Source organism: Heloderma suspectum, chromosome 2, assembly GCF_057233095.1.
Source record: "Heloderma suspectum isolate Gila_16-S chromosome 2, 16-S_ref, whole genome shotgun sequence".
Taxonomy (NCBI): Eukaryota; Metazoa; Chordata; class Lepidosauria; order Squamata; family Helodermatidae; genus Heloderma; species Heloderma suspectum.
The window spans coordinates 170,899,193-170,923,070 of record NC_139459.1 but is presented as its reverse complement, the minus strand read 5'-3'; the positions used below and the strand labels follow the sequence as shown (position 1 = coordinate 170,923,070).

The window sequence follows — 23,878 nt, the reverse complement described above, 5'->3', positions numbered from 1 at the left end:
ATCCTCTGGCGTGTGTCCATGACTCAACCCTGTCAGCAGTTCATTCTTTTAAGAGATTGGTGCTGGGGGTCTTCCTAGAAGCATCGTTCTAGACCCTGGATCCTGGCCTCAAGCCATGCTGATGTGGGTGGGGCCAGCGCCAAGGGCTGGCATCATCTGGCACCTGCAGGAGGCCGAGTTGCGCTCACCCCACTGGAGCCTCGTGGTGGTCTCCTCCTCGCTGTTGTTGCCGGTTCACCTGTCCTCACCAAGCATGCAAAGAATGGCAAGAGTGAGGCGATGGGGGCGCATCCTCGACTCCCCTCACATGCGCGCGCTCTCTTTCTGTGAGTGATTGTGGGCATTGCGCCTGAAGGGCAGCAGTGCCAGTGGAGAGGTGGAGGGGAGCCCCCCCGAAAGACCCGTCCTTGGCCAAGCCCCAGGACACAAGACATTTTTCTGCCTGAGTCAGTGGGGCAAAATCACATCCCCTGCCCTCTCTCTCTCCCCCCCCCCCGCCTCCCGCCCGCCTCCAATTCACGATGCGTCGCACCCAGGCTATTCTGGCAGTTGAGGCAGAACACCCCACAAGCACCTTCCCCCTCCCTCGCAGTAAGAATACAATAATAATAAATAAGTGACCTTTTCCTGCCCTTTCGTCCTACCCCAAGACCAGCTGCGTCTGAGAGGCTACCTCACTCTGCTTAATGGTAGGGCCAGCCTAAAGCGCCCCCCCCCCCGCACTGGAGGACAAGTTCCGCTCATTCAAGCGGCGGGAGAAATGCACTCTGCCCATGCTCAGATTGCGTCCCCACAGCCTTGCGCCCAATCCAAGTTCCGGGGCTGAGCCCTGGCACAAACGGAGCCTCGCGCATTCCTGAGCCGGGGGGAGTGCTGTGCTACGTCGCACGCGCCGCCGCAGCCCTTTTCCGTCCTCTCCTGGGCTTAGCAGAAGAAAGTAAGAGCCCGCAGCGCTCCTCCGGTCGCTGCCTGCCCCCTTCGCCTAGCTGGGGCTGCTCGGATAAGCCCGGCGGGAATGCGTGGGTCCCGCAGAGGGGAAGCAAGCCGCGGGACTTCTCCGCCGGGGAGCGCGTAGCGCGGGGGCCGCTGCTTTAGCCCCCTTCACACGATCGCGTAGCCACCGCCTTCTCCTCCACCTGCTGTTGCTGGCAGGAACTCCCCTCCGGACACGGCGCCCCCTCTTTCGGTGCGGAGTTCCAGCAGCAAAGGTCACCCTGCTGCCCCGCACGGAGCAAGGTACCCGCCGGGAGTTGGCAAGATGGGGGCGGCGGCGCAGGACGGGCGCAGAGGAAAACTCTGACGAGGAGGAAACTTGGAAGGTGTACAGACACTGCCCAGGCTGTGTGCCAGGAGCTTACAGGCTGTTAGCCCCCTCCCTCCCCGGGCCGGGGGCGATTGGACCACCGGGGCAAGGGCAAAGCAGGGGAGCAGCCACCTGGTCGTTAAGGGGCTGCTCCTGCGCCCTGTGCCACCCTCCACCCTTCTCTTTCCAGGTTCTGGCAGAAACGCCCCATGTTCAGACGTTCACACCTCAAGATCTTGCTTACTGGGAATTCAGGGTAAGTGATGGGCTCCACAACAGCTTTTGTAAAGACAGGGCAAAGGCACGCAGTGTGTGTGTCTAAACAGGGGAACCCACCACAGGGAAAGGGAGGGACCGCAGAGCTCACGCCCCACGCCCAGAGCCATGGCCCTGCTCCTGGGAAGCCCGCCTGTGTTTGCTCAGTGGGTGTGATGGTGCTTTAGACACCTGTTGTTGCTGCTTGGGCCAGGTCAGGGGCACTCTGACTCTCAGGAACAAGTTGGGCCTGCTGCTCTGGAAGCCAGGAATGGGGCGGAAAAGTGCCACAGCTGAGGAAGGAAAGGCGCAGGCCCAGGCTGCCATTCCTCTCCATTCCAGGGTGAGAGCTAAGGGTTGGATGAGGAGGTGTGGGGGTGTTTTTTTTGGCACAGCAGAGCTCTCAGGGGTGGCAGCCAACTGCAGAGGGAAGAGGGGAGGGGGTTTGCTGTGGGATAGACCACCACTCAGAACAGGCCCATCAGATGCTGCCCCGAAGAAGATATTAGAGGCGTGGTAGAGTTGCACTCCAGTAGAACGTCCTTTGAAATGGCAAGTTACATCAGGAGTGGGTAACTTGTGGCCCTCTTGCTGGTGCTGGACTACAACTCCCATAATCCCTCACTGTTGGCTAGGGCTGATGGGAGTTGCAGTCCAACCTCATGTGGAGGGCCACAAATTGCTCAGCCCTGCCCTACACCTTTTCATGCCTCTTTGCAGTCATAAGGGCTAGTCCAACATCCCTTTCCCACACAGTGGCCAGCCAGTTGCCGTTGAGAAGCCCACAAGCAGGACAAGAGGGCAATAGCCCAGGTGTGCGGCTGTTCCTCAGCAACTGGTATTCAGAGGCAGGCTGAACAGCCTCTGTGGCATACGCTGTGCTTTTTCTTTTCTGGGGGATTGTAACGTACACAGCCTTGTGAGGCAGTTGCTTACAGGCAGCTCAGGGGCTTGGGAAATGGCAGAGAGCCCTTCCTCTGCAGAGAGCCCATTGCAACACAGTCCTGTATCGGTTAACGGGAGGCAAGATAACGTTGCTGTCTGAGGTGAAGGATAAGATATTCCTTTCCCCTATTTCATGTACAGAAGCTGACCAGAATGGCAGCTGAATCTTACGTCAATGCTGGGTCTCTAACACCTGAGCACAGCGGAGTAGCTTACAGGGTGTAGGACAGGCTACATGGTGCACATACAGCTCTATCTTCTAACACCTTGCCACCGCTCCCCACCCCCCAGGATCTGCCACCTCACTCTGCCTAATGGGAGGGCCGGCCGTGACCACCTCTCAGGACCTGGTGTCAACACTGCTCCCTTCCCACTACAGGGCGGGCAAGTCTGCCCTGATGAACCAGTATGTTAACAACCGCTTCAGCAGCCGCTACCGAGCCACCATTGGGGCTGACTTCCTCAGCAAAGAAGTACACATAGATGGACGCACATTGACAGTGCAGGTAGGCCAAACAGAGGCCCACTGCTGGTGGCCGTCTAGCCTCCCGCTCTGTTATCCATACTTGTACAGCCTGACCTCAACCCTAGGCCAACTTTAATAGTCTCTTCTCTTTCACTCACTCCCCCACCATTTACCAAGACATTCTATGTGGGAAACTCATTGCTGTGTCTGAATCCTTACGTAGCCAAAATGGCACCCTATACTCACATGAGGGAGGCAGCAGCACGCTTAGGGGAACCGCACCGTTTGTGGAAGTATAAAATATTTAAGAAAAACAGGGAGAACCCTAAACAGCCCAGTGATCACTGAACAGGCTCATTTGGCACAGAATACTATTGGAAGTGGTAGTGGGGGGAAGAATGGGAAACCAGCAGAGAGGGGAAATGGTATAAACAATCCTGGAAAAGGGTCTGCTGGCTGACACCTTGAACATGAACACTCTATGTTGCAACATTTTGCTGCAGATTCCACTTTCAGCATTCAAGAGAAAAACAAGGTTTGTGCCACCTTGAAGACTAACAGATTTATTGTGGTGCACTGGCCTTGCCCAACCTTGCACCTTCCAGATGTGCTAGATTACAACTTCCACCACCCCTACCTAGCCAATGGGCATGGGTGTTGCAGTCTAACATCTGGAGGGCACCAAGGTGAAGACTGTGATACAACAGGCTTTTGTGGACTATAGCCCACTTGCATCAAAAGGGCAGGGGCTCACTCGCATCTGCCGAAGTGGGAACTAGTCTACAAATCTTATACCTCAATCAGTTGTGGATGCGACAACAAACACCAGTAGCCCTCTACATTTGGCTGTGAATACAGTGGTTCTGAAGTTGGTTCCGATTTCTAGTTCACTCTTCCAATTTATAGACAGGCAGTTTGCATACGTATATTTCTGAACACCTCTGCAACCCCAAATAAGCGTTGTGATTTAGGAACCAACTTCAGTGTTCTCTTGCGTTTTCATGTCTACTTAATGCACCTATACATTAGGCCTTCCTCCAAGGCACTTACACATAGTTTCCCAAGTAATGAAAGATCCAGGCAAGCTTACAAAGCCAGGCTGGGATAGTTTCATGGAGAACTTCTATTGCCTGCCTTCAGACCATTCTCTGGCCTAGTGTTATCAATTGTTCCATGCCCGAGTTTATCAGTTCATCAGACATTAAGATGTCCAACACTGTAAGTAGCAGGTCAGGATAAGTCCCCTTCCCAGAAACACACACACACATCTAGAGCAGGCTAGAGCACTGCACAAAAGGTACCTGCGCAGCAAATACCCTTATAAAGCACATGAACCAGGTGGTCCCCCATGTTCCTCCAAACTCTCTGCCCAATGTCATCAATTTGACTTGAGGAAAAACTTCTGGCTCTACATATAGTAACTAATTGTTCCTGGAGCATTCTGCATTGATAGTAATCAGTTCTGCACTTTGGTCATCTAAATTCTGTGACAAAAGCTGAATTCAGTAATCCATCTTAGGTTATGTGCATTTCCACAATTTTTAATTTTGTGCAATTCATCTTCAGCTTTCACTAGTCATGGGGGACAGAAGCATTAGACTATGAAAGGCTACAGCCTCCCCCCCGCCCGCCCTCTCCAAATCAGCCACAGAAATTTATTTTCTTCAGCACTTATCTGGCTTCAGAAATTTAATCAACTACTCACACTTTCAGGGAGACACTCCTATGGCATAACTACACATTACAGCACAGGCCCGTGTCTTAAAGAGCGCAGCTCACAATGGACACTTGTAAAGTGTGTGGGGCAGAGTGGGAGAGGCTGAATCATTCCTCTGCAGTCCCTCCAGCCAAGTTGCAGGCAGGGATGGAGAGGAGAAAGCTGTTCCACTTCAAATCCATGCCGTTACAGCTGTTTAGCGTGATCTGTATCCTGATGCATCATTTTACCCTAAGGAAGTGAGATTTGGCACATACCTAGAATAATGGTACACAAAGAGCCCTGGTGAAAAATGGAGGAATCCATCGTCTTCCCACTGAAGAAAAAGAAGTGGGGTATTCCATTCACACCATCATCCGTGGCAGCCCTTAATGCACCAAGGGGTGGGGGCGAGGGGGGGGTGGAGAATCAGTCCTCGCTAGCATCAGTAGCAACTTGAGACACCATGAGAATAAAGATTACGAGACAGAAGTCACTACAGATTCAGCTGCGGCTTGAAGTCAGCCTCTTTCCTCTCTTCCTGCCCCTAGATCTGGGACACGGCTGGCACAGAAAGGTTCCAAGCACTGGGCACTGCCCTGTACCGAGGGTCAGACTGCTGCCTCCTCGTCTTTGATGTCACATCAGCCATCTCCTTCCAAGCTCTGGAGAAGTGGCATAAGCAGCTTTTGTTGCAGATTGAGCCGGAGGGAGAGCCCACTTTCCCCATCATCGTCATTGGGAACAAAACGGACTTGGAGAACCGCGAGGTGGGGCTACATGCAGAGCATGGGAGAGGGAGGCAATAGGCTGGAGACACCATTCCAAATCTGCTATAGCGCCCAACCCAAATATGGAAGGCGGGGGGGGGGCGGTGCACTAGAGCAGGGGCTGTAATGAGAACTCTTGGCAGAAACCCGTGGGTGGGAACAGATGAGAAGAAGCGAGTCCAGCTTTCCAATGTCCAGCTCCACAGGAGAATTGTGGGCAGGCCACACTGCCACAATCATAGGGTACAGATGGGAGAATCTAGTATCCGGGCAAAAATTGGTCTTCAGTATTTGTCCTCATTATATACATCAAAAGCAGAAAATATTTAGTTCTTAGGGCTGCAGACGAACAGGGATGAGAGCAAAAGATGCATAAGCCCTGTCTTTCAGGTCACTTTAGAGGAAGCGGAACTGTGGAGCAAGCTTCATGATGCCACGTACTTTGAAACCAGCGCCAAGGCAGCCACCAACGTACAGGAGGTGTTTGAGTGGGCCATACGGGCTGTACTAAAGAATGTAAGAAAGCAACTCATTCCCTCCAGCCCCAATTTTAAAGCTTTAAAATCTGATTAGGCCCTGGCCAGGCCATGTAGCCTTGTGATACATCTCCCTAAATGAAAACTGTCCCCTGCACTCATGCCATTTTTCTTAATAAGGTCTTCACTTCATCACTGCGTTTCCTGCCCCTTTCCCCATTTGCATCTGTCACTTCTTGCATCTCTCACCACTTATTTTTTCTATTTCACCCCAGCGCAAGGGACCTGAACAGCCACAACCTGACTCTGTTCACCTGGAGACCAGCCCGCCAGAAGGGGCACACCGGGAAAAATGTAGCTGCTGATGAGCCCAAATGCTGATAGGAAGATCCCTTCTTTCTGCATATGCCTAGAGGGTTCCTGTGTGCATTGCAATGAACAAGAGCAGGGGGGATACCGGAGAGGACAGTCCCAAGGACATTTGGCACCAAGTTACAGCAAGCAGCTTCTGTAGCTGGGTCCCAGTGCAGACCTTGGCCCCTCTGGAAGAGGCAGCCTCCTCTGGGGGGTGGAGTGGGGGAGGCTGGATCACATTTTAGGCTGCTCTTACCCAAGCACATGGAAATAAATCTGAATTTCAATTCTGTCCCTTTCCATAGTATGAACCCCCATGTCCCTTTCATAAGGGGAAATGGTCCTTTTCCCTAAGTTAGTCAGAAAACATCGAGGAGGGAGAGGATGAGGAAAGGATCTAGTTTCACAAACATCCAATCTTGTTTCCAAAAAAAAAAAAAAAAAAGGTCTTTAATTGTTCAAAATAGCACAAAAACAGATACGCAGCACTAGGGGGGAAGGGAGGGGTGGATAGCCATGGGAAACTCCTATGAGGGCTGTTCCTGTCTCAATGGAAAATAAATTGGGTAAGATATAGGGAGGGCAAGAGGAGTCTTAGGGTCTGAACAGGAAAGGGGACACAGCGAAATACACTATAATACAAAAGACCAGGGCACAGAGCAAGTAGGGGAGAGGGGTCTGCTCCTGGGAGGGTTTGTTTTGGGAGGGTTTGTTTTGGGGGGGCTGCTTTGTCTGCCGATCTCCTTGAAAATGGAGAGGTAGGATACAGCCATCAGTGCACACCTTGGGGGGTGCTTGCCCTGCATGGTATAACCCATCCCCCACCATCACGAAAGAATAAGCACTGGCTGCTCTTCTCTTCTCCCCTCCCCTCTGTGGAATGTCCTGAGGGCAGCCAGAGGGGGATAGAGGGGAAGTACATATTCCTCCAGAAGGAGAAACCTAGACTCATACCCAAGTTGGTGGGAGAGTTGGATTTTAACAGTCAAAATTGTTCTGCAGCCTTGCCCCTAACCTACAGCCCTGCCCCAGTGGAGCAGGCTACACCCCCTGCAAAAACGTTTTCCCCTTTTTTCCCCCTAAAATGTTTTTATACAAAACAATGGAGGAGAATGGCAAGACATCAGCCTAGAGCATGCCACCTTGTGGCCTGGAGGGGAAGAGCAGAGGGAAAAATCAGTTTGTGCTGCCAAGGAGGGGGCTGCTGCACGTACAGGGAAAGAGGGGGTGGGTTGAAGCCACAAATACCCTGGGCTGAGCATTAGAACAGCTGCTGTAGACTGAGCTGCACCCCCCCCAAATGTTCAAAGTAGCTGCATCTGTGGTCCAACCACATCATATCCCCCCCGCCCCTCCCCAAACAGCAGAGACTCCTCTCTATTACCAACGCAGACACTAAAAACTAAACTGAGGGAGAGGGTCTGTACAGAGGCAAGAACTGGAGGCAGGGAGAGTCATTCTCCCACCCCCAACACACAGGATGCTGGGGAATACAAAAGAACTTCATTCCTGTAACTGCAACTTGTAAAAAACCCAACAGCCCCCCTCCCCCCATAACAATGTCCCCCTCCAAACCCACCCCAAACATCAGTGTCCATGTCAATGGGGTGGCAGCAGGGGGTGGGGGAGGAACTCTGTTCCTTCTTCCCCCTTCCCAGGCTGGGGCACAGTGGCACAGTGATGGCCCCCTGCTTGGGGCTCCCTCACATGAGCCTCTGCGTCTCTTCTGCCCCCCGCCCCAAGAGTCCAGCCCCACAGTGTAGGAAATGTGCTTTCGGCAGTTCCATCTTCCTCCACACAAAGGGGCGGCTGACTGGCTGGGGGTTCAGGCGGAGGCTGTGGAGCAGGCAGGAAGAGGGGACAGCTGGGGATGCCCTTCACTGCCCATCTGCTTTGGGCTTCTTTGGAGCGGTTTTCCTGAAAGAGGAAAGGAGGAACAGTGAGGTCCAGAAGCCGGATGCTCCTCTTCCTATACTGAGCACAGCTTCTCCCTCCTCCACCAGAAGACTGAGCAGGTCTGCACCTTGGCCCTCCCCCACTCCCTGGAATCCCCATTCACACCAGCAACATTGCACAAGCCAGTCATTCATGGGGCTCAGCTGCTGCAGCTTCAGCGATCTTTGAAGTATGTTTTGGAACCGCTCGGTTTGCAGAAGTTGCTGCAACACCCGATTCATGGCCTCATGGGAGAAGATTACTCTTAAGAGTGAAAACACAGAATGGGGCCCCCAGGCATGAAGATGTGGTAATGTAGCCCCCTGGTAGACTCGGGACCAGCCCAGGATATTTTGGTGCATGAGATGGAAAAGCTATGTGGCATCTCCTCTCTCACTTAAACCGGAAGCATAAGCCCAATTGAAGGAGCATTTCAACATGAGATCTTCTGGTGCATTGTCCTCATGGGTCAGACTTTGCCTGGTTTCATGACAGGGCTGGCTTAGCCCAAACATACAAGTTCAAGAGTATGTTCTCTCTCACTCAAGAATAAATCTCAGTCTCCCAGACTGCTTAAGCAGAACTGTCCAAGGAGAGAGATGCTGCGGGGTACAAAAAGAAGCATTCCCGCTAGCAGGGACCCCCTGTAACAGGCCATGCCCATTCACTGCCCGCAGCAAGGGACCTCGGGCCAACTGGAAAAGGGGTTGGGAGCTGATTTGGGCCAAAGACTCCAGGTGCCCCTTCCTGTCTACATCCCTCTCTTCCCAGACTCCTGCATTACTGCTGGCTCCAGCAACCCGCTAGGAGATACTCACAGGTCAGGAGAAGAAAGCGGCCGCTTGTTGGCTGGTTTTATCATGGAGCCATCCTTACTCGATTCTGCAAAAAGAAGGGTGTGTTACATGCACAGGAGATGCTACTCCCTTTCCAAAGAGCCTCTCTTCCACACCCAAAGCATGCACCGAGCCTGCTAGCAGATTCCAGCACACAAACTTACACACACCAACTAGGCATTGATTAAATGAACCAGGGACAGCTGCCACCATCTGGATTTTCAGGCAGCCACCCTACTCTCCAGACACTGGCTCACGAGCCAGAGGTGATTATGTCATCAACCAACCTCTTCACAGCTGGCCATGCTCCATAACCAAGGTGCACCATTCTAGGAGGATGGACTTTTTACAGTTAGAAAGTGTGAGCTCTGGCTTGGGCAAGACCATGAACAAAATCCAAGTAACACTAGTATGGAATCACTTGCAAATGTTTTGACCATTTTTATTTACAAGTGAAACTGGGCAAAAATAAAATTATTTTGCAGGCTGAATTTGGCCTGCAGCCCTCCAGTTGGGGATCCCTAAGAAATATCCAGTGCTGATAGGCCAAACGGTACACTGGTGGGCAAGTAATCCTTCCCCTTATGGATACCACGAGGATTCTCCCTCCTGATCCAAAGAGCAGCTTGATTACTGTTCTTAGCCTCAGTTCCACCGATGTAGTAAGACCATGTTCCACAGGGCAATGTCTTACATAGCACCCAACTCTCCACAGGCAGCGGCTTGATTCCAGATCAGGCTATCAATTCATCTAACTGAGTCTTCTCTACTCTGACTGGCAGCGGTTCTCCAGGGTCTCAGACACAGGTCTTTCCCATCACCCCATGCCCGATCCCTTTATGAACAGGAGATGCCAGTGATTGAAACTGGGACCTTTGGCATGCAAAGTATAAAACACTCAAGGTCTCAGGAATTTGGGGGTAATAACAGCCAGTGCGACTGTCAGACATCAACTGAAGTCAGTCAGTGGAGTTCTGAATGGGCCCTGCACAACCTCTGGTCCTCCCACAGACTTACCTTCCCCAACATGCAAAATTACGATGCCCTTCCCTGTTGCAATTCCCCACCCCTGACTTAATGCCCTCAGCAACTTCAACAAAAATATCCAATCTGGATCTTGGGGACAAATTCTTCATAACAGGCCCAAGATCTGAAATTTAACAGCATAGACAGAACTTTGTAAGACTGAAAGAGACCAGTGAGTCCTGGTAATCCTTCCTCCTCTTGTAAATAGGGATACATTTAAAGCAGCGGTAGGGAACCTCTGGCCCATGGAGGCTTGGGTTCCCTTCCCCCTGACCTGGAGGCTACCAGGGGCATGGGGAGGAGAGGAATTCCCTAGTTATCTGGATCACAGACTGGAGGCAAGAAAAGGATTCTCTTAATATGCAGCACCCCCTCCTAATTGGGAGGGGGAGGGGTATGCCAAGTGCTTTGCCCGCCCCACTTCATCCCCAACAGGGGAAGGTGTGAGTCCAACAAAGTCGATTCCCGGCCAAAGCAGCTCCTGGAGAAGTTCCAGTTGGTGCTTTGTCTGGAGACCGATGATACTGGCAAGTCTATCTGCGCGGTGCACGCTGCCCCCATGGAGATGATGTACACCACACAAAGCCAGGGATTTGGCTGCTGCGAAGGACAGCAGCTGCTCCTCCCAGGGCTGGGAGAGTCTCTTTCTCCAGGATGGAGAAAAGCACAACAGCCAGGGGGATGACCTCAGTGGGTCTGCCCACACCCACTGAGGTCATCTGGCCCATGGAGGTCAATTAGGCCTCCCACCTAAAACCCGTTCTCCACCCAATTTAAAGGATGCCCTCTCTCCATCAGGGAAGATTACCCAGAAGAGATAGTCTGCACCTCCACCCCCCCATTCCCGTCACAGGAGCCACTCACCTTGCAGCCACCGGACTTGTGTGGCAGGGCCATAGCCCTTCTCGTTGCGTGCAGCAATGCGGAAAATGATGGCAGGCTTGGTGGTGTAGTCTATGTGGGCATTGGAGAGACTAGCTGACTGTACCAGGCACGAGGGGCTGGGCCCACAGTAAACCCGCATGAAGGCCAGCTGGGCAGGGGCTGCACTCTTTGGCTCGCCTGCCTGGGCGCTCTGGATGGCCAGGTACACAGAATACTCCGTGATCTTCCCAGAGGTGACAGAAGGTGGCTCCCAAGTCAGGTGAGCTCCATCTGGACTCTGAGAAACACAAAGATCCAGCAAAGAGCTTGAGAATTAGGACAGCTGGCTCCCAGCAGGCACACTAGAACACAAGAAGCAACAAACGTCACCCAAGGTACCCAGAAGAGGGAGCTGAGGTACCAGGACTCTGACGGAGCACTGACCTTGCTGATTTTAATGGCACACGGTGCTCCAGGAAAGCCAGGCAGACAGGTCTTGAATGCTGAGATTTCACTGAATGGGCCCCGGCCACAGGCATTGATTCCCGCCACTCGGAACTTATAAGCTGTACCAGGTTGCAGCTCCTGCTTCTTGAGCTGAGAATAATCTGGTATGGTGCCCGAGTCATCCTGCAGGGAACAGGTTACAGTGAGGAGGGGATTTGGGGACTATCATGGCAGTTGCAGGAACAGAGGATGGGAGGCATACATGATGGCAGAGGTTTGGATCTTCAAGGTGAGTGTGCCATCAACAGAAGGCAAAAGATATGTCAAGGCCACTCACATCTGTGGCAGGTGCATCATCAGGAGGCAGGAAGTAGTGTGTCACCATCATGTTGGTTGCCTTGACAACACCCACATCAAACCACTGGTTTTCCTTCTTCACAACCACTTTTGGAGGCTGGGCGGGAGGTTCTGGTTTCTACACAGGGCGGGAGAACACAGCGTGAGTCTTGGAAAGCTGGCAACTCATCACTCCCTGCTCTAGATCTCCCTAAAGGAGCCTGGGGGAAGGAGGACCAGCCAGCAGCTGCACCAGGCGGATCCTGAGCCTGCTTCTGCCCCCGCCAACAGGTACTTAAGGCGGGGCTGCCAGAGGCTGCTCAGGAAGGAGCCTGGGGAAAGGAGGACCAGCCAGCAGCTGCACCAGGTGGATCCTGAGCCTGCTTCTGCCCCCGCCAACAGGTACTTAAGGCGGGACTGCCAAGAGGCAGCGCCTCGGCGTCGCGCCAAATGCGACGCTAAGTGCGCACTTAGCATCGCACTTGGAGTCGCGTAGGATCTGAAGACCCACCCACCTGCCTCTCCAGAGACACCAGCAGCCACAATACCAGCAGCAAATAGCAGCAGCAGAGGGCAGCAGCTTTAAAGACAAGGGGAAAGGGGCAAACGTGGACTTTATCTGCTCCTTCTTAGCTGCTGTTCTCTTTTATCTCTTTTATCTTTTATATTCTTTTAAACTGTTGTGCATTTTATATCCTAACATTTTAATATGTGCCTGGGAGGACTACTGGGCAACTCAGGGGATCAGAGAGGTGCCACCATAACTGTGGTCACGGGCAGGAGGAGGTATGGCGTTGGGGGATTAACAGGCCAGCTGAGGAGAAGAGAGGCTAGACACCTTACAGCTGCCCCCTCTTCTGGTTCTTCCCCCAACCTGATGGTTCCTGGCAGCCTTACCAGTCTGCCCTCGGGTCTGGTGGTGCTGCTGCTGAATGCCAGGTCGGCCCAAAATAAAATCTCCCTCATCCATGATTTGATTGTGGATGAGGGGGCTGACCTGGCATGTATTACTGAGACCTGGGTGGGGGAACTGGCAAGGGTCACTCTCTCCCAGCTGTGCCCTCCTGGGTACTTGGTGCAGCACCAACACCGACTTGAGGGTCGGGGAGGGGGGGTTGCCGTGGTCTATAGGAATTCAATCTCCCTCTCCAGGCTTCCTGCTCATTCGAGTGCAGATCTTGAGTGTTTGTACCTTGTGTTGGGTACCCGGGACAGATTAGGGATTCTGTTGGTGTACCGCCCACTCCGCTGCCCATCAGACTCCCTGCCTGAGCTGATGGAGGTGGTCTCGGACTTGGTGTTGAGGACCCCTAGGATGATGGTCCTGGGGGATCTCAACTTCCATGCCGAGGCCACTGTATCCGGGGCAGCTCAGGACTTCATGGCCACCATGACAACCATGGGGCTGTCCCAACACGTCATCGGCCCAACGCATATAAAAGGACATACGCTTGATCTGGCTTTCTTGACTGGGCAGGAGGATGGTGATCTGAAAGTGGAGGAATTAACATCTGTCCCTTTGTCATGGTCAGATCACTTCCTGCTGAGGTTTAGACTCCTGGCGGCCTTCCCCCTCTGAAAGGGTGGGGGACCTATTAAAATGGTCTGCCCCCGGAGATTAATGGATTCCGATGGATTCCAGAGGGCTCTGGGGAATTTTCCTGCTGGTATGGCTGGTGCTCCTGTCGAAGCCCAGGTCACTCTGTGGAATGCAGAGATGACTTGGGCAGTTGACACGATCGCGCCCAAGCGCCCTCTCCCTCTGAGAAGAGCCCGGCCAGCTCCTTGGTATACACCTGAGCTGAGGGCAATGAAGCAAGAGGGGAACGGCTAGAACGCAGGTGGAGGAAAACTCGTGCTGAATCTGACCGAACACAGGTAAGAGCCCACTATCAAGCCTACTCTGTGGCGGTGAGGGTGGCAAAGAGACAGTTCTTTTCCACCAGCATTGCATCTTCTCAGTGTTGTCCAGCAGAGCTTTTTTGAGTGGTTCGCAGCCTGTTACATTCTGGGCCAGGGAGAGAGACGGTGGAACCCTCGGTAGCACGCTGTGACAAGTTTGCACAGCACTTTGAGGATAAAGTCGCTCAGATTCGTCATGAATTGGACACCACCATTAATGCAGTTCCATTGGTAGAGGCGTTCAGAGCACCGTCTGGTCCAGTTTTATTGGATGAGTTTCAGTTACTGAGGCCTGAGGATGCAGACAAGGTGCTTGGCCAAGTCTGATCGACCACTTGTGTGCTTGACCCTTGCCCTTCATGGCTTATTAAATCAAACAAGGAGGGGTTGTCCGGCTGGGTCCAGGAGGTTGTAAATTCCTCCTTGAGAGAGGGAGTGGTGCCTGCCGCTTTAAAAGAGGCGGTAATTAGACCACTCCTGAAAAAGCCTAACCTGGACCCAGAGGATGTTAACAATTATAGGCCAGTGGCCAACATCCCCTTCCTGGGCAAGGTGCTTGAGCGGGTGGTTGTAGGACAGCTCCAGGCACTCTTGAATGAAACGGATTATCTAGATCCATTTCAATCGGGCTTCAGGCCTGGTTTTGGAACGGAAACTGCCTTGGTCGCCCTGTGGGATGACCTCTGCCGGGAGAGGGACAGGGGGAGTGCGACCCTGTTGATTCTCCTGGACCTCTCAGTGGCTTTCGATACCATCGACCATGGTATCCTTCTGGATAGGTTGTCTGGGTTGGGAGTTGGAGGCACTGCACTACAGTGGTTCCGCTCCTACTTGGATGGCCGATTCCAGAAGGTGGTGCTGGGGGATTATTGCTCTGTGCCATGGCAATTGTGCCATGGGGTTCCACAGGGCTCTATTTTATCCCCCATGCTGTTTAACATCTACATGAAACCGCTGGGGGAGGTTATCTGGAGGTGTGGGCTGAGGTGCCATCAATATGCAGATGACACCCAGCTCTACCTCTCTTTCTCATCAAAACCAGGTGAGGCAGTGGCTGTTCTGAATCAGTGCCTGGGCACGGTAATGGACTGGATGAGGGCTAATAAACTGAAACTCAATCCAGACAAGACAGAGGTACTGTTAGTGGGTGGTTCGTCTGCCCGGCTAGGTGATATTTAGCCTGTTCTGGAGGGGGTTGCACTCCCCCTAAAGGATCAGGTTCGTAGTTTGGGGGTGCTCTTGGATCCAGAACTGTCACTTGAGGCACAGGTGAACTCAGTGGCACGGAGCACTTTTTATCAGCTTCGGCTGGTATACCAACTACGCCCTTATCTGGACAGAGATAGCCTAGCTACAGTTATCCATGCTCTGATAACTTCTCGTCTGGATTACTGCAATGCGTTATACGTGGGGCTGCCTTTGAAAACGGTCCGGAAACTTCAGCTGGTCCAAAATAGGGCAGCAAGATTGTTAACAGGGACTGGCCTGCGAGCTCATATTACACCAGTACTTTTCCAGCTGCACTGGCTGCCAGTCCATTTCTGGGCCCGATTCAAAGTGCTGGTGTTAACATTCAAAGCCCTTAACGGCTTGGGGCCAGGTTACCGGAAGGATCGCCTCCTCCCATATGTGCCTGCCCAGACCTTAAGATCATCATCAGCGGCCCTTCTCCGTGAGCCCCTGCCAAAGGAAGTGAGGCGGGTGGTTACTAGGAGGAGGGCTTTTTCTGCCGTGTGGCACCCCGGCTCTGGAATGAGCTCCCTAGTGAGGTTCGCCTGGAGCCTACATTGTATTCCTTTCAATGTATTCCTGTCATTGTATTCCTTAAAAAGAAAACCTTTTTATTTTCCCAGGCATTTTAGCATTTTAGCTTTCTAAATTTTTATCTTTGCTGTTTTAAATCTGTATTTTAAACTCCTGCACTGCTGCTAGGTTTTATTGTGGTTGTATTGTTATATTGTGGTTTTAATGTTCTATAATTTTAATTTTGTGAACCACCCAGAGAGCTTCGGCTATTGGGCAGTATAGAAATGAAATGAAATAAACAAACAAACAAACAAACAAACGTACCACTGGAGCTGGCTCGATCCCATTAGCGACTTCTGCCAGAGTAGCTGCTGCTTGCAATTTCGCTGGGCTGGCCACCACCACCGGTTGTGGGGCCACAAAAGTATTCGATGGAGCAAGGCCTGGAACGGGAAAAGGATGTTCAAGGGTGGAAGTAACGAAGGCCTCCAATCCTGACCCCCCTGTCCCCAAAGACATTCCTCCAAAGACATGCCTAAAGCTAGAGAGCACACCCAGGTACCAGAACCTAGTTCTACCTTAACCAAGAGATCCACGTTATGCAAAATCCAAAGGTGGGAGGTACCTTAAAGACCATGGAGACGTGAAACCACACCCATGCCAAACAGCGACTTTCATCCTTGGCCACCAGAAGGAAGAGACTCTAGCTTTGCATAGCCCTGCCTATGAAGCTAGTCAGACGGAGCAATGTGCTCTGGACACCCTCCTCCACTGATGGCTGGGGGGCACCACTGCATGCACTTGCTTAGGATGCAACACACGTCTCAGGCAGATGAGCCAAACCCACAGGGCAACTCGCCAGCTTAACCCAAGCATTCTTCTTTGGTATTGCTTACTCTCTGTGGGCGTGGGAGGTAGTAGGCCAACCGTGCTGGTGACTGCGCTAGCCAGCTCATTGAGACCGTTGCTCTCGCTGGCCGGGTCGTTGAGGCTGTCAGCGGGAGCCAGGGCTTCTGTGGGCAGATGGGAAGGCAGTGGGTGCTGAGGTTGGTGTTGCTGAGCTGCAGCAGCAGCTGCCGCCGCCGCCGCCTGAGCCTCCTGAAGTTGGTGCTGCTGCTGCACAAGGGCAGCCAGTTCTTGCTGCGTGAGCACGATGGGGATAGTCGTGGCCTGGCTCTCCGGGCCCTCCGAGGCCAAGTGACCGAGCTCTGCTTGTGCTGCCGCTGCCTCAGACGTATCCATGGCCTCTCCGGGACCTACAGAAGACAACAGAGATAGAAACTGAGGCAGAATGGGTCACAGGAAAGATGCAAGGAGCCACACCAAGCCAGACTCAGGGGGGCAGGAGGCCCTGCCCCCGCTTGGTCAGGGGGAGAAACAAGAAGCCAAGGATACGGACAGGACGCTCATATCCAGCAGCTGCTAGGGAACAGCCAAACAAACAGAGGGTGACTCACCCATCACGGCCTGCTGGGCAGCTTGCAAGACTGCCTGTATGGCCAAGGCTTGCGCCTCCTCGGTGGCGGCGGCTTGGGCAGCAGCCTCTGCAGCAGCCGTCACTGCTAGCTCCTCCGGCGTTAACCCCGTCACCATGAGCGTGGTGGTGCCCTGCTGGCTCTCAGCCATCAGCTCTTGGGGCAATGTCAACTGCTCCACTTCTGAGGGTGGAGGAGCAGCAGGGGTGGCCTGGGGCAGCACCACCATCGCCACAGGCTCCTGGGCGGGGGCAGCTGGGGCCTCCTCTGCAGGAGCCGTGAGCTCCGTCTGGCGAACAGCTTCCGCTGGCGGGGCTTCTGTGGGTGGAGTGCCAGCTGGCACAGCCTGGGCTTGCTCCTGAGGTTCGGGTGCTGCTGCCTGCGTCTCCACAGAGGGCCGCAGTGGCTCAGGGGGCCCTGGGAGGGCATCCGTGCTGGTGGCAGCTGGAGTCTCAGCAGGGGGGGCCACCTCCTCGGCAGGAGTGTCTGCCAATGAAGAGATGTTCTGCGAAGGAAGGAGGTGGTATTAGAAGGCGGGAGGATGGGAGTGCTGGACCTGGCAGCAAAGGGGTGAGCAATCGAGGAGTGAACAGGACTACCTAGCATGCTGATGTGGAATTCCTTATTGAGCATGCCCCTCCCTCACATGGTTTACTTAAGTTTTTAGGCAACTCTGAACAAGACTTAGAATCGCCTCTGCTAGACCAGACTGAAGATCCATCTAGCCCAGCACCCTGTGATGCTCTGATGATGCTCTGGGGAAGCCACCCTGCTGAAGACCCCCAACATCTCATGCTCTGAACATGCTTCCATTTAGTTGTCACAGTCAATATCTCTGGCTCCTCCTTTCTCTTCCTTCAATATTTCTTCCTCATTTTCTTTCTTTTTGAGGAATACGACTACCCTTTAGGGATGTATGTGGAATGGAGAGATTATTGCGAGCTAGAAGTTTAAATGGAGCTTTGTGGAATGTTAGTTGCTCAATGTGTGTTTTTTTTTCTTTCTTAAAAAGAGGTAACATTTGCACACAGTTGTGCCTGTATGTAACAGGCTGGGAGGGGGGGGGGGGGAGAAAATGCAAGAAGGGACAGGCTTCTCGCAACTGTGCTCTCACCGACATTTCTCTTCATTTGGGGCTAAAACCGGGATAAAGATTAGGGAAAATGTACAGTTCTAAAGCTTTCATCAGAGCATATATGGACAAACCCAGGATTAGGAGGATGGTCTGACAGGGGAGATGCAAGGCAGATAGAAGGAGAGACTGTTCAGCTGTTGTGCCTTCCAACAACCATCACCAGCAGTAAAAACAAAACAAATCCTCCTCTGTACTCTGCCTCTATTGTTCATTTATTTATTGCATTTATATCCTGCCTTTCCCCCTCCAAATAACCCAAGGCGGCATACATAATCCTCCTCCTTTGCCTTTTATCCTCACAACAACAACCCTGTGAGGTTGAGAGTCTGTAAGAATCCGGCTGGCTATCTTGTTTGTGTTGAAGACCCCTCAAAGTCAGCTATATGGCCTCTAAGCCTGGACTCCCGGCATGTCCCATGGAACAGATGAGGGTGCAAGAACAGGTATATTCCAGGCCCAGGTCCCACTCCATGGTTCTCACCGGCACTGAGGGCCCTGGTGGAGGTGTAGACTGTGTAACGGTGGTGACGGCCCTGGACTGTGCAGAGGGAACAGTGGTTGTGGCGGCACTGGGGCTGCTGGCGGCCGCACTCTCGTTCACAGTTGTCTCCGGCTCCCCCTGTTGGCCATTGGTAGCAGGTGGCTGATCTGCAAATAGGAAATTAGTTATGCAATGAAGGCACAGCCAAAGAGGGCTGGATGCCCATTCTGTTGGCCTGGCCTGTTCTCCAGACAAGGGCAATGTCACAACTGGCACCATGTAGGAAGAACTACCTGCATTTTAAGGCAGTCAGACTTCGTTCAGAGCTGGTGTCCTCTAGAGCAGGGGTGGGCAGAAGGTAGATCTCCAGATGTTTTGGACTTCAACTACCAGAAGTCCCTGCCACCATGGCCAATGGTCAGGAATGCTGGGAGCTGAAGTCCAGAACATCTGACGACCTACTTTCTGCCCATGACTGCTCTAAAGTAGTGTTTTACAGACTTCCTAATCCTGAGGAAACCCTTTGCATGAACTTGTCTGCTAAGGATCTCCTGAGCTGCAGAAAGTTGTGGGGCATGTACTAAAGTACATATGCCGTTCACCCAAGGCAGAGAGCAGGCCTGTTGGCCCTCGGCATTAGCTTGTGTGACCTCGACCACAGTTGCACTTCTCAGGGGAAGATCAGCAGTGGCGGGTCTGGTGTTTTGCAAAGCTGCTTGCCTGCCATCACTCATCTCCCAATCAAGATCCTGGGACTACAGTTTCAAAACAGCAATTCTAGAGACACAATACTTTTTTTTTCACTAACTACCCAAGAACAGGGATCTGAAAGCAAGGTGCAAGAAGCCTGGTAAGAAGGGGGCGGGGTACTTAAGGAAAACTGCACTGTATGTATATGGAAAGGACAGGCAAAGACAAACAGCATTGGGACCCAAGCAGACAGACCCTGTTTATTGTGATACAGCAGACCACAAGACACCACAATGACTTTCCACTCTCACTTCAGAAACTGGGAAGGGGTGCACTGAACCTCTGAGGTTGGGCTTTGCCCCAGACCGAGGCAGCGTTATTCAGATTTCCTGGCCTTTCCCTGTCAATTCATTTGCTGAGGAACCTCAGTGTGTCTATGAAAAAAAACTAGGCATTTTGCAGAGGGTTTTGGAGAGCATTTCAGGGTACACAAGAGTTCATGCAGGATACTGACCAGCTGTGTTAGGCCTCACCATCATCCCATGTGAACTGTGAGCCCTAAAATATGCCCAACACTCACCTGCAGCTACACACCATGGGAGGAGAATAGTAATTGCAAACAAGCTGAAATTCAAGAAAGCTTGTCCTCCATTACTAAATCTTTGCATCGAGAGACCCATGTCGAGAGCTTCTGAGAATTCCCATGTACAGGGTTGGGCAGAAGATTGATCTCCAGATATTCTAGACTTCAACTCTCAGAAGCCCCTGCCAGCATGGCCAATGGTCAGGAATGCTGGGAGTTGAAGTCCAAAACATCTGGAGATCTTCCTTCTGCCCACCCCTGCCCTAGAATACAGTCTGAAAGCCACTGGCCTAAGGGAGATGGGAGCAGTTGCCCTTAATACCCTCTCTCCCCTGCCTGCTCTTACCTTGGTTGGACCCCATAGAGGAGGTGACAGTGGTGGCTGTGTGAGTTGTTCCCGTCTCATGAGTCTCACAAGGAGGATTTGAGCACACTCTGGGTGTTGGGCTCCGAGGTGGTGATCCATCAGTGCCTGGAGTCTCTCCCGCGGGGGCTCTTCCTGAATCAGAGTCCCCACCCTGCGCTGAGGCCAAGCTGGAAAGCTGGGTGCCATCACCTCCGATGCTGGGTGTCATGGTGGTGCTGGTGGAGCTTGTCTGCTGTGTTTCACAGGGTGGCGTAGCAGGGGTTTGCTGGGCACCTTCCCCCTGCCCGGCACCTTCCCCCTGCCCGGCACCCATGTTTGAGGTTGTTGTGGTGGCTGTGTTGGTGGTGCCAGTCTCGTGGGTCTCACAAGGTGGATTGGAGCATACTTGCTGCCCTGTGCCCATGCTGGAAGAGGTTGTGGTAGCTGTGTTGGTGGTGCCAGTTTCGTGGGTTTCACAAGGTGGATTGGAGCAAGCCCGCTGCGTGGTGCCCATGTTTGATGCAGCTACGGTAGCTGTATTTGTGGTGCCTGTTTCATGAGTCTCGCAAGGTGGATTGGAGCACACCTGAGGGCTGCTATCCTTGGTGTCCATTTTGTGGGAATTGCAAGGTGCGCTCCATTGATCTGGGCTTGTGGCTGAATCTGGCAACACCATCTGCACTGCGCATGGCTGCTTGGTAGGCACATCAGCTTTGGCCGACATGGTGGTGCTGGTGGAGCTGGTCTGCTGCGTTTGGCACGGAGGGTTGGCAGATCCTACCCACTCGCCGTCAGGCTGCCCTCGGCCCATGAGAGACCGAGCTGTGGTAGCTGTGTTGGTGGTGTGGGTGTGATGGGATTCGCACTGGAGGCTTTTTGGGGCTGGTAGTCTTTCACTGGCTGGTAATGTGGAGCTGCCGGAGGCCACACTGTGCGTACCAGCAGCCGACATAAAGCTTACCTTTCGGACTGCACAGGGCTGCTCGGTCGGAACGTCCGCTTTGGCCGACATGGTGGTGCTGGTGGTATTAGTCTGCTGTGTTTGGCATGGAGGGTCGGCAGGTTCTTTCTGCCCGCCGACAGGCTGCCCCCGGCCCATGTTGGAGGTGGCGGTGGTGGCAGTGTTGGTGGTGCCTGTTTCATGGGTTTCACAGGGTGGATTGGAGCACACTAGCTGGCCTGTGCCCATAATGGGCTTCACCGTCATGGTGGTGCTAGTGGCACTAGTCTGGAAAGTTTGGCACGGTGGCTCTGCAGGTGGCTTCTCCATTTTGGAGGTGGTGGCTGTATTGGTGGTGCCTGTCTCGTGAGTTTCACAGGGCGGGTTGGAGCACACCTTCTGCCCAGCGCTCCGCACAGTGGTAGCTGTGTTGGTGGTGCCCGTCTCATGCGTCTCACAAGGAGGGTTGGAGCAGACCCGCACCACTCTCCCATTGGCCTGAAGCCCACCTCCCTCTTGCCCGTCACACACAAATTGCAACTGGGCTGGCCCGCCCAAAGTACCCACAACTGTTGTCGTGGCGGTGTTCGTGGTGCCTGTGTCGTGCGTCTCGCATGGCGGATTGGAGCACACCAGGGTGACGGTGCCTGGCTGTGGATCTCCCTGCCCTGATTCAGCAATGGTGACGGTGGCTGTGGGCTGCTCTGTGGTGGGCGAGGCCAAGATGGAAACAGGCAAGTCATGTACTGGCTGGGCCTCGACGCCACTCGGCGTTGTAATCAGGGTGACCTGAGTGGGCTGGGAGACAGGCTAGAGGCAAGAAGAGACAGATACACACACAATTAACACAGGTACTGCAGCCAGGGAACTCCGTCTAAACCAAATAAAGAGGACAGAGCCATTCTATACAAGTTACACAGAATGAGATGGTAGAACTACACTACTTCATGATGCAGCCGGCAGATTACATTTTTGATTGCTCCTCACACAGAAAAAGAAACACTCCTTGCATGTAAAAAAACTAACATGTCATGGGGAAAGATTTAGCATAGCCCTCTCCCTGATGTACTAATTTCTCTAAATGAAGGAGGCTAGCCTTGGGAACTTAAAACACGACCTTCCCCCACTCACCTTCACTCTGAAGCAGTACAGTTCAGAGTCCTACCACCTCATTTTGTGCAACTTGCAAAATGATTTTGCCAAGAGAAAAAGCAGACTTGAGGAACATCATGAGGCTAGTTCTGCTGACAATTGGTTTGCACACCTGCAACAGGAGGCGATGTTAGACTCTTTCCCAGAGTCTGCCTTCTTGCATCACAAACCACCAAGTTAAGGAGCACAACAAAGGCTCAGAGCTACAGAGCTCCAAGTCTGCCTTCTTTCTTGCTTAGTCCTGGGGTTGCAATATGATAGCAGGTTAATGTTCAGGAAGCCTGGAATGTTCCAGGAATGTAGAATTATGCAACAGGACTACACATGCAGGCTTAAACACACAAATACACATTTAACATAAAATAAGATCTGAATCTCCGCATCTCAAAGATCTGATAGGTAACAACTATAAAAAGTGAGGCTCATGGGAATATAAATAGGTGGGCAAAGTAAGCTGCCCTACCCCAGGACCACCAAACATCTTACGTTCTGTTTCTTGAGCCATCACCTACTCTCACTCAGAGTGAAGAGCAGCTCGTCGAGTGCATGTACTTTGCTAGGTGCACTTTGAAAGCTGCCTCTGTATTCAATTAGTAGATGCCGGTGAATTATTTTGTGGTTCGTATATTTACTATATCTATCAGGGAGTGTCCAGCTTAACTTTTTCTCCAGAGCCACAATTCTGAAGACCCCTAAGGGTTGCAACAGGAACCGCTATTTCTTGTCTCACCATAGCAGATAAACAGTGTTGTTTGGGTGACTGGGAAAACCCCAGAAACAAGAGTCAATGCTGATAATAACCTCTAGAGGGGGAAGGTCCCAGGGCTAGAACCAGTCTCTTGCCCCTCTACCTAAGCCCTTGTTGGAATAAGAACCCTCTAGACAGGTCCCAGATCCTTGCTCCTTGCGAAGACATAGGAGCCTGCTGGCTCAGACACGGGTCCACCTAATTTACTACCCTGCTTGCAACAGCCACTAACCCAATAGATTCCTCTAGGAAGCCCACATGCCCAGCACAACAACGACAGCAGCCTTCCATCTGCCCCCCCGACAGTTGGCATATAGAAGGACGCTACCTCTGAACAGAGATTCCCTTCAGCTAGCACAGCTGATAGTGGACCAGAGACCTATTCCCTATGAACGTAGCAAATCCATTTTTAAAGCCACCCAGCCCAGTGACCATCATCACATATTGCAACAGTAGATTTTAGAAGTTAATTATGTGTTGTAGGAAGAGGTACTTTGTCCTGAATCGACTGCCCATGAGTTTCCTGGGGTGACCTCGAAGACTTCACACATGCAGCGGGAAAAGACCCCCAAATGAACACTGCTAGCCTACGCCATACCTGCATCGTGATGGTGGGAGTGCTCAGCCCTCCTGCAGCTGTCAGTGTGGTCTGCGCTGCTGAAACTGTGATGGCAGCTGGATTGATGACCTGGCTAGAAAGGGTGGCGATGGTGCCCAAGGTGGTAATGGGTGTAGCCAGGGAAGCATTGGTATTGTGTCCCCCAGTCCCAGCCAGGCTGGTTGAGACGGTGCCCGTTACAGTGCCCAAGGTTGTGACACCTGAAAAGGGAGGGAAAAGTTGAGAGCAAAAACTCGGGGATTGGGATCCTGCACAGTGTGCCAACTTCTATGGCCCAGAAATTTGTTCTGTACCCCTACCATGACATAAGCATGGCTTTTGAGGGTCCTGGGCAATGATCCGCAGGGCCATA

At 52.7% G+C, this 23,878-nt stretch overlaps 2 protein-coding genes across 9 annotated transcripts in view; one reads left to right on the top strand and one right to left on the bottom strand.

Annotated features, from left to right (window-relative positions):
• Window positions 1-910: 910 nt before the first annotated feature.
• LOC146353227 (ras-related protein Rab-7a-like) lies at window positions 911-7,781 on the top strand. 5 transcript variants are annotated; one of them, XM_084835999.1, is made up of 6 exons: window positions 911-937; window positions 1,494-1,559; window positions 2,883-3,009; window positions 5,217-5,435; window positions 5,826-5,951; window positions 6,187-7,781. In XM_084835999.1, the coding sequence occupies exons 2-6, from the start codon at window positions 1,513-1,515 to the stop codon at window positions 6,274-6,276; spliced, it is 609 nt and encodes a 202-aa protein (XP_084692125.1). In that variant the 5' UTR covers window positions 911-937; window positions 1,494-1,512; the 3' UTR covers window positions 6,277-7,781. The 5 variants fall into 5 exon arrangements, with proteins under 5 accessions (XP_084692125.1, XP_084692123.1, XP_084692124.1 ...); XM_084835997.1 differs by having other exon boundaries at window positions 2,795-3,009; XM_084835998.1 differs by having other exon boundaries at window positions 911-1,236.
• Window positions 6,693-23,878, bottom strand: part of HCFC1 (host cell factor C1) — a 35,108-nt gene continuing 17,922 nt past the window's right edge. For all 4 annotated transcript variants that reach the window (XM_084835984.1, XM_084835982.1, XM_084835983.1 and 1 more), the window contains exons 16-26: window positions 23,506-23,726; window positions 20,068-21,817; window positions 18,449-18,615; window positions 16,815-17,337; window positions 16,254-16,613; window positions 15,682-15,800; window positions 11,711-11,848; window positions 11,371-11,556; window positions 10,927-11,224; window positions 9,019-9,082; window positions 6,693-8,182 (exon numbers count right to left, since the gene is read on the bottom strand). In XM_084835984.1, the coding sequence (XP_084692110.1) occupies window positions 8,143-8,182; window positions 9,019-9,082; window positions 10,927-11,224; window positions 11,371-11,556; window positions 11,711-11,848; window positions 15,682-15,800; window positions 16,254-16,613; window positions 16,815-17,337; window positions 18,449-18,615; window positions 20,068-21,817; window positions 23,506-23,726 (3,866 nt within the window). In that variant the 3' untranslated portion in view covers window positions 6,693-8,142. The remainder of the gene's footprint in view (window positions 8,183-9,018; window positions 9,083-10,926; window positions 11,225-11,370; window positions 11,557-11,710; window positions 11,849-15,681; window positions 15,801-16,253; window positions 16,614-16,814; window positions 17,338-18,448; window positions 18,616-20,067; window positions 21,818-23,505; window positions 23,727-23,878) is intronic.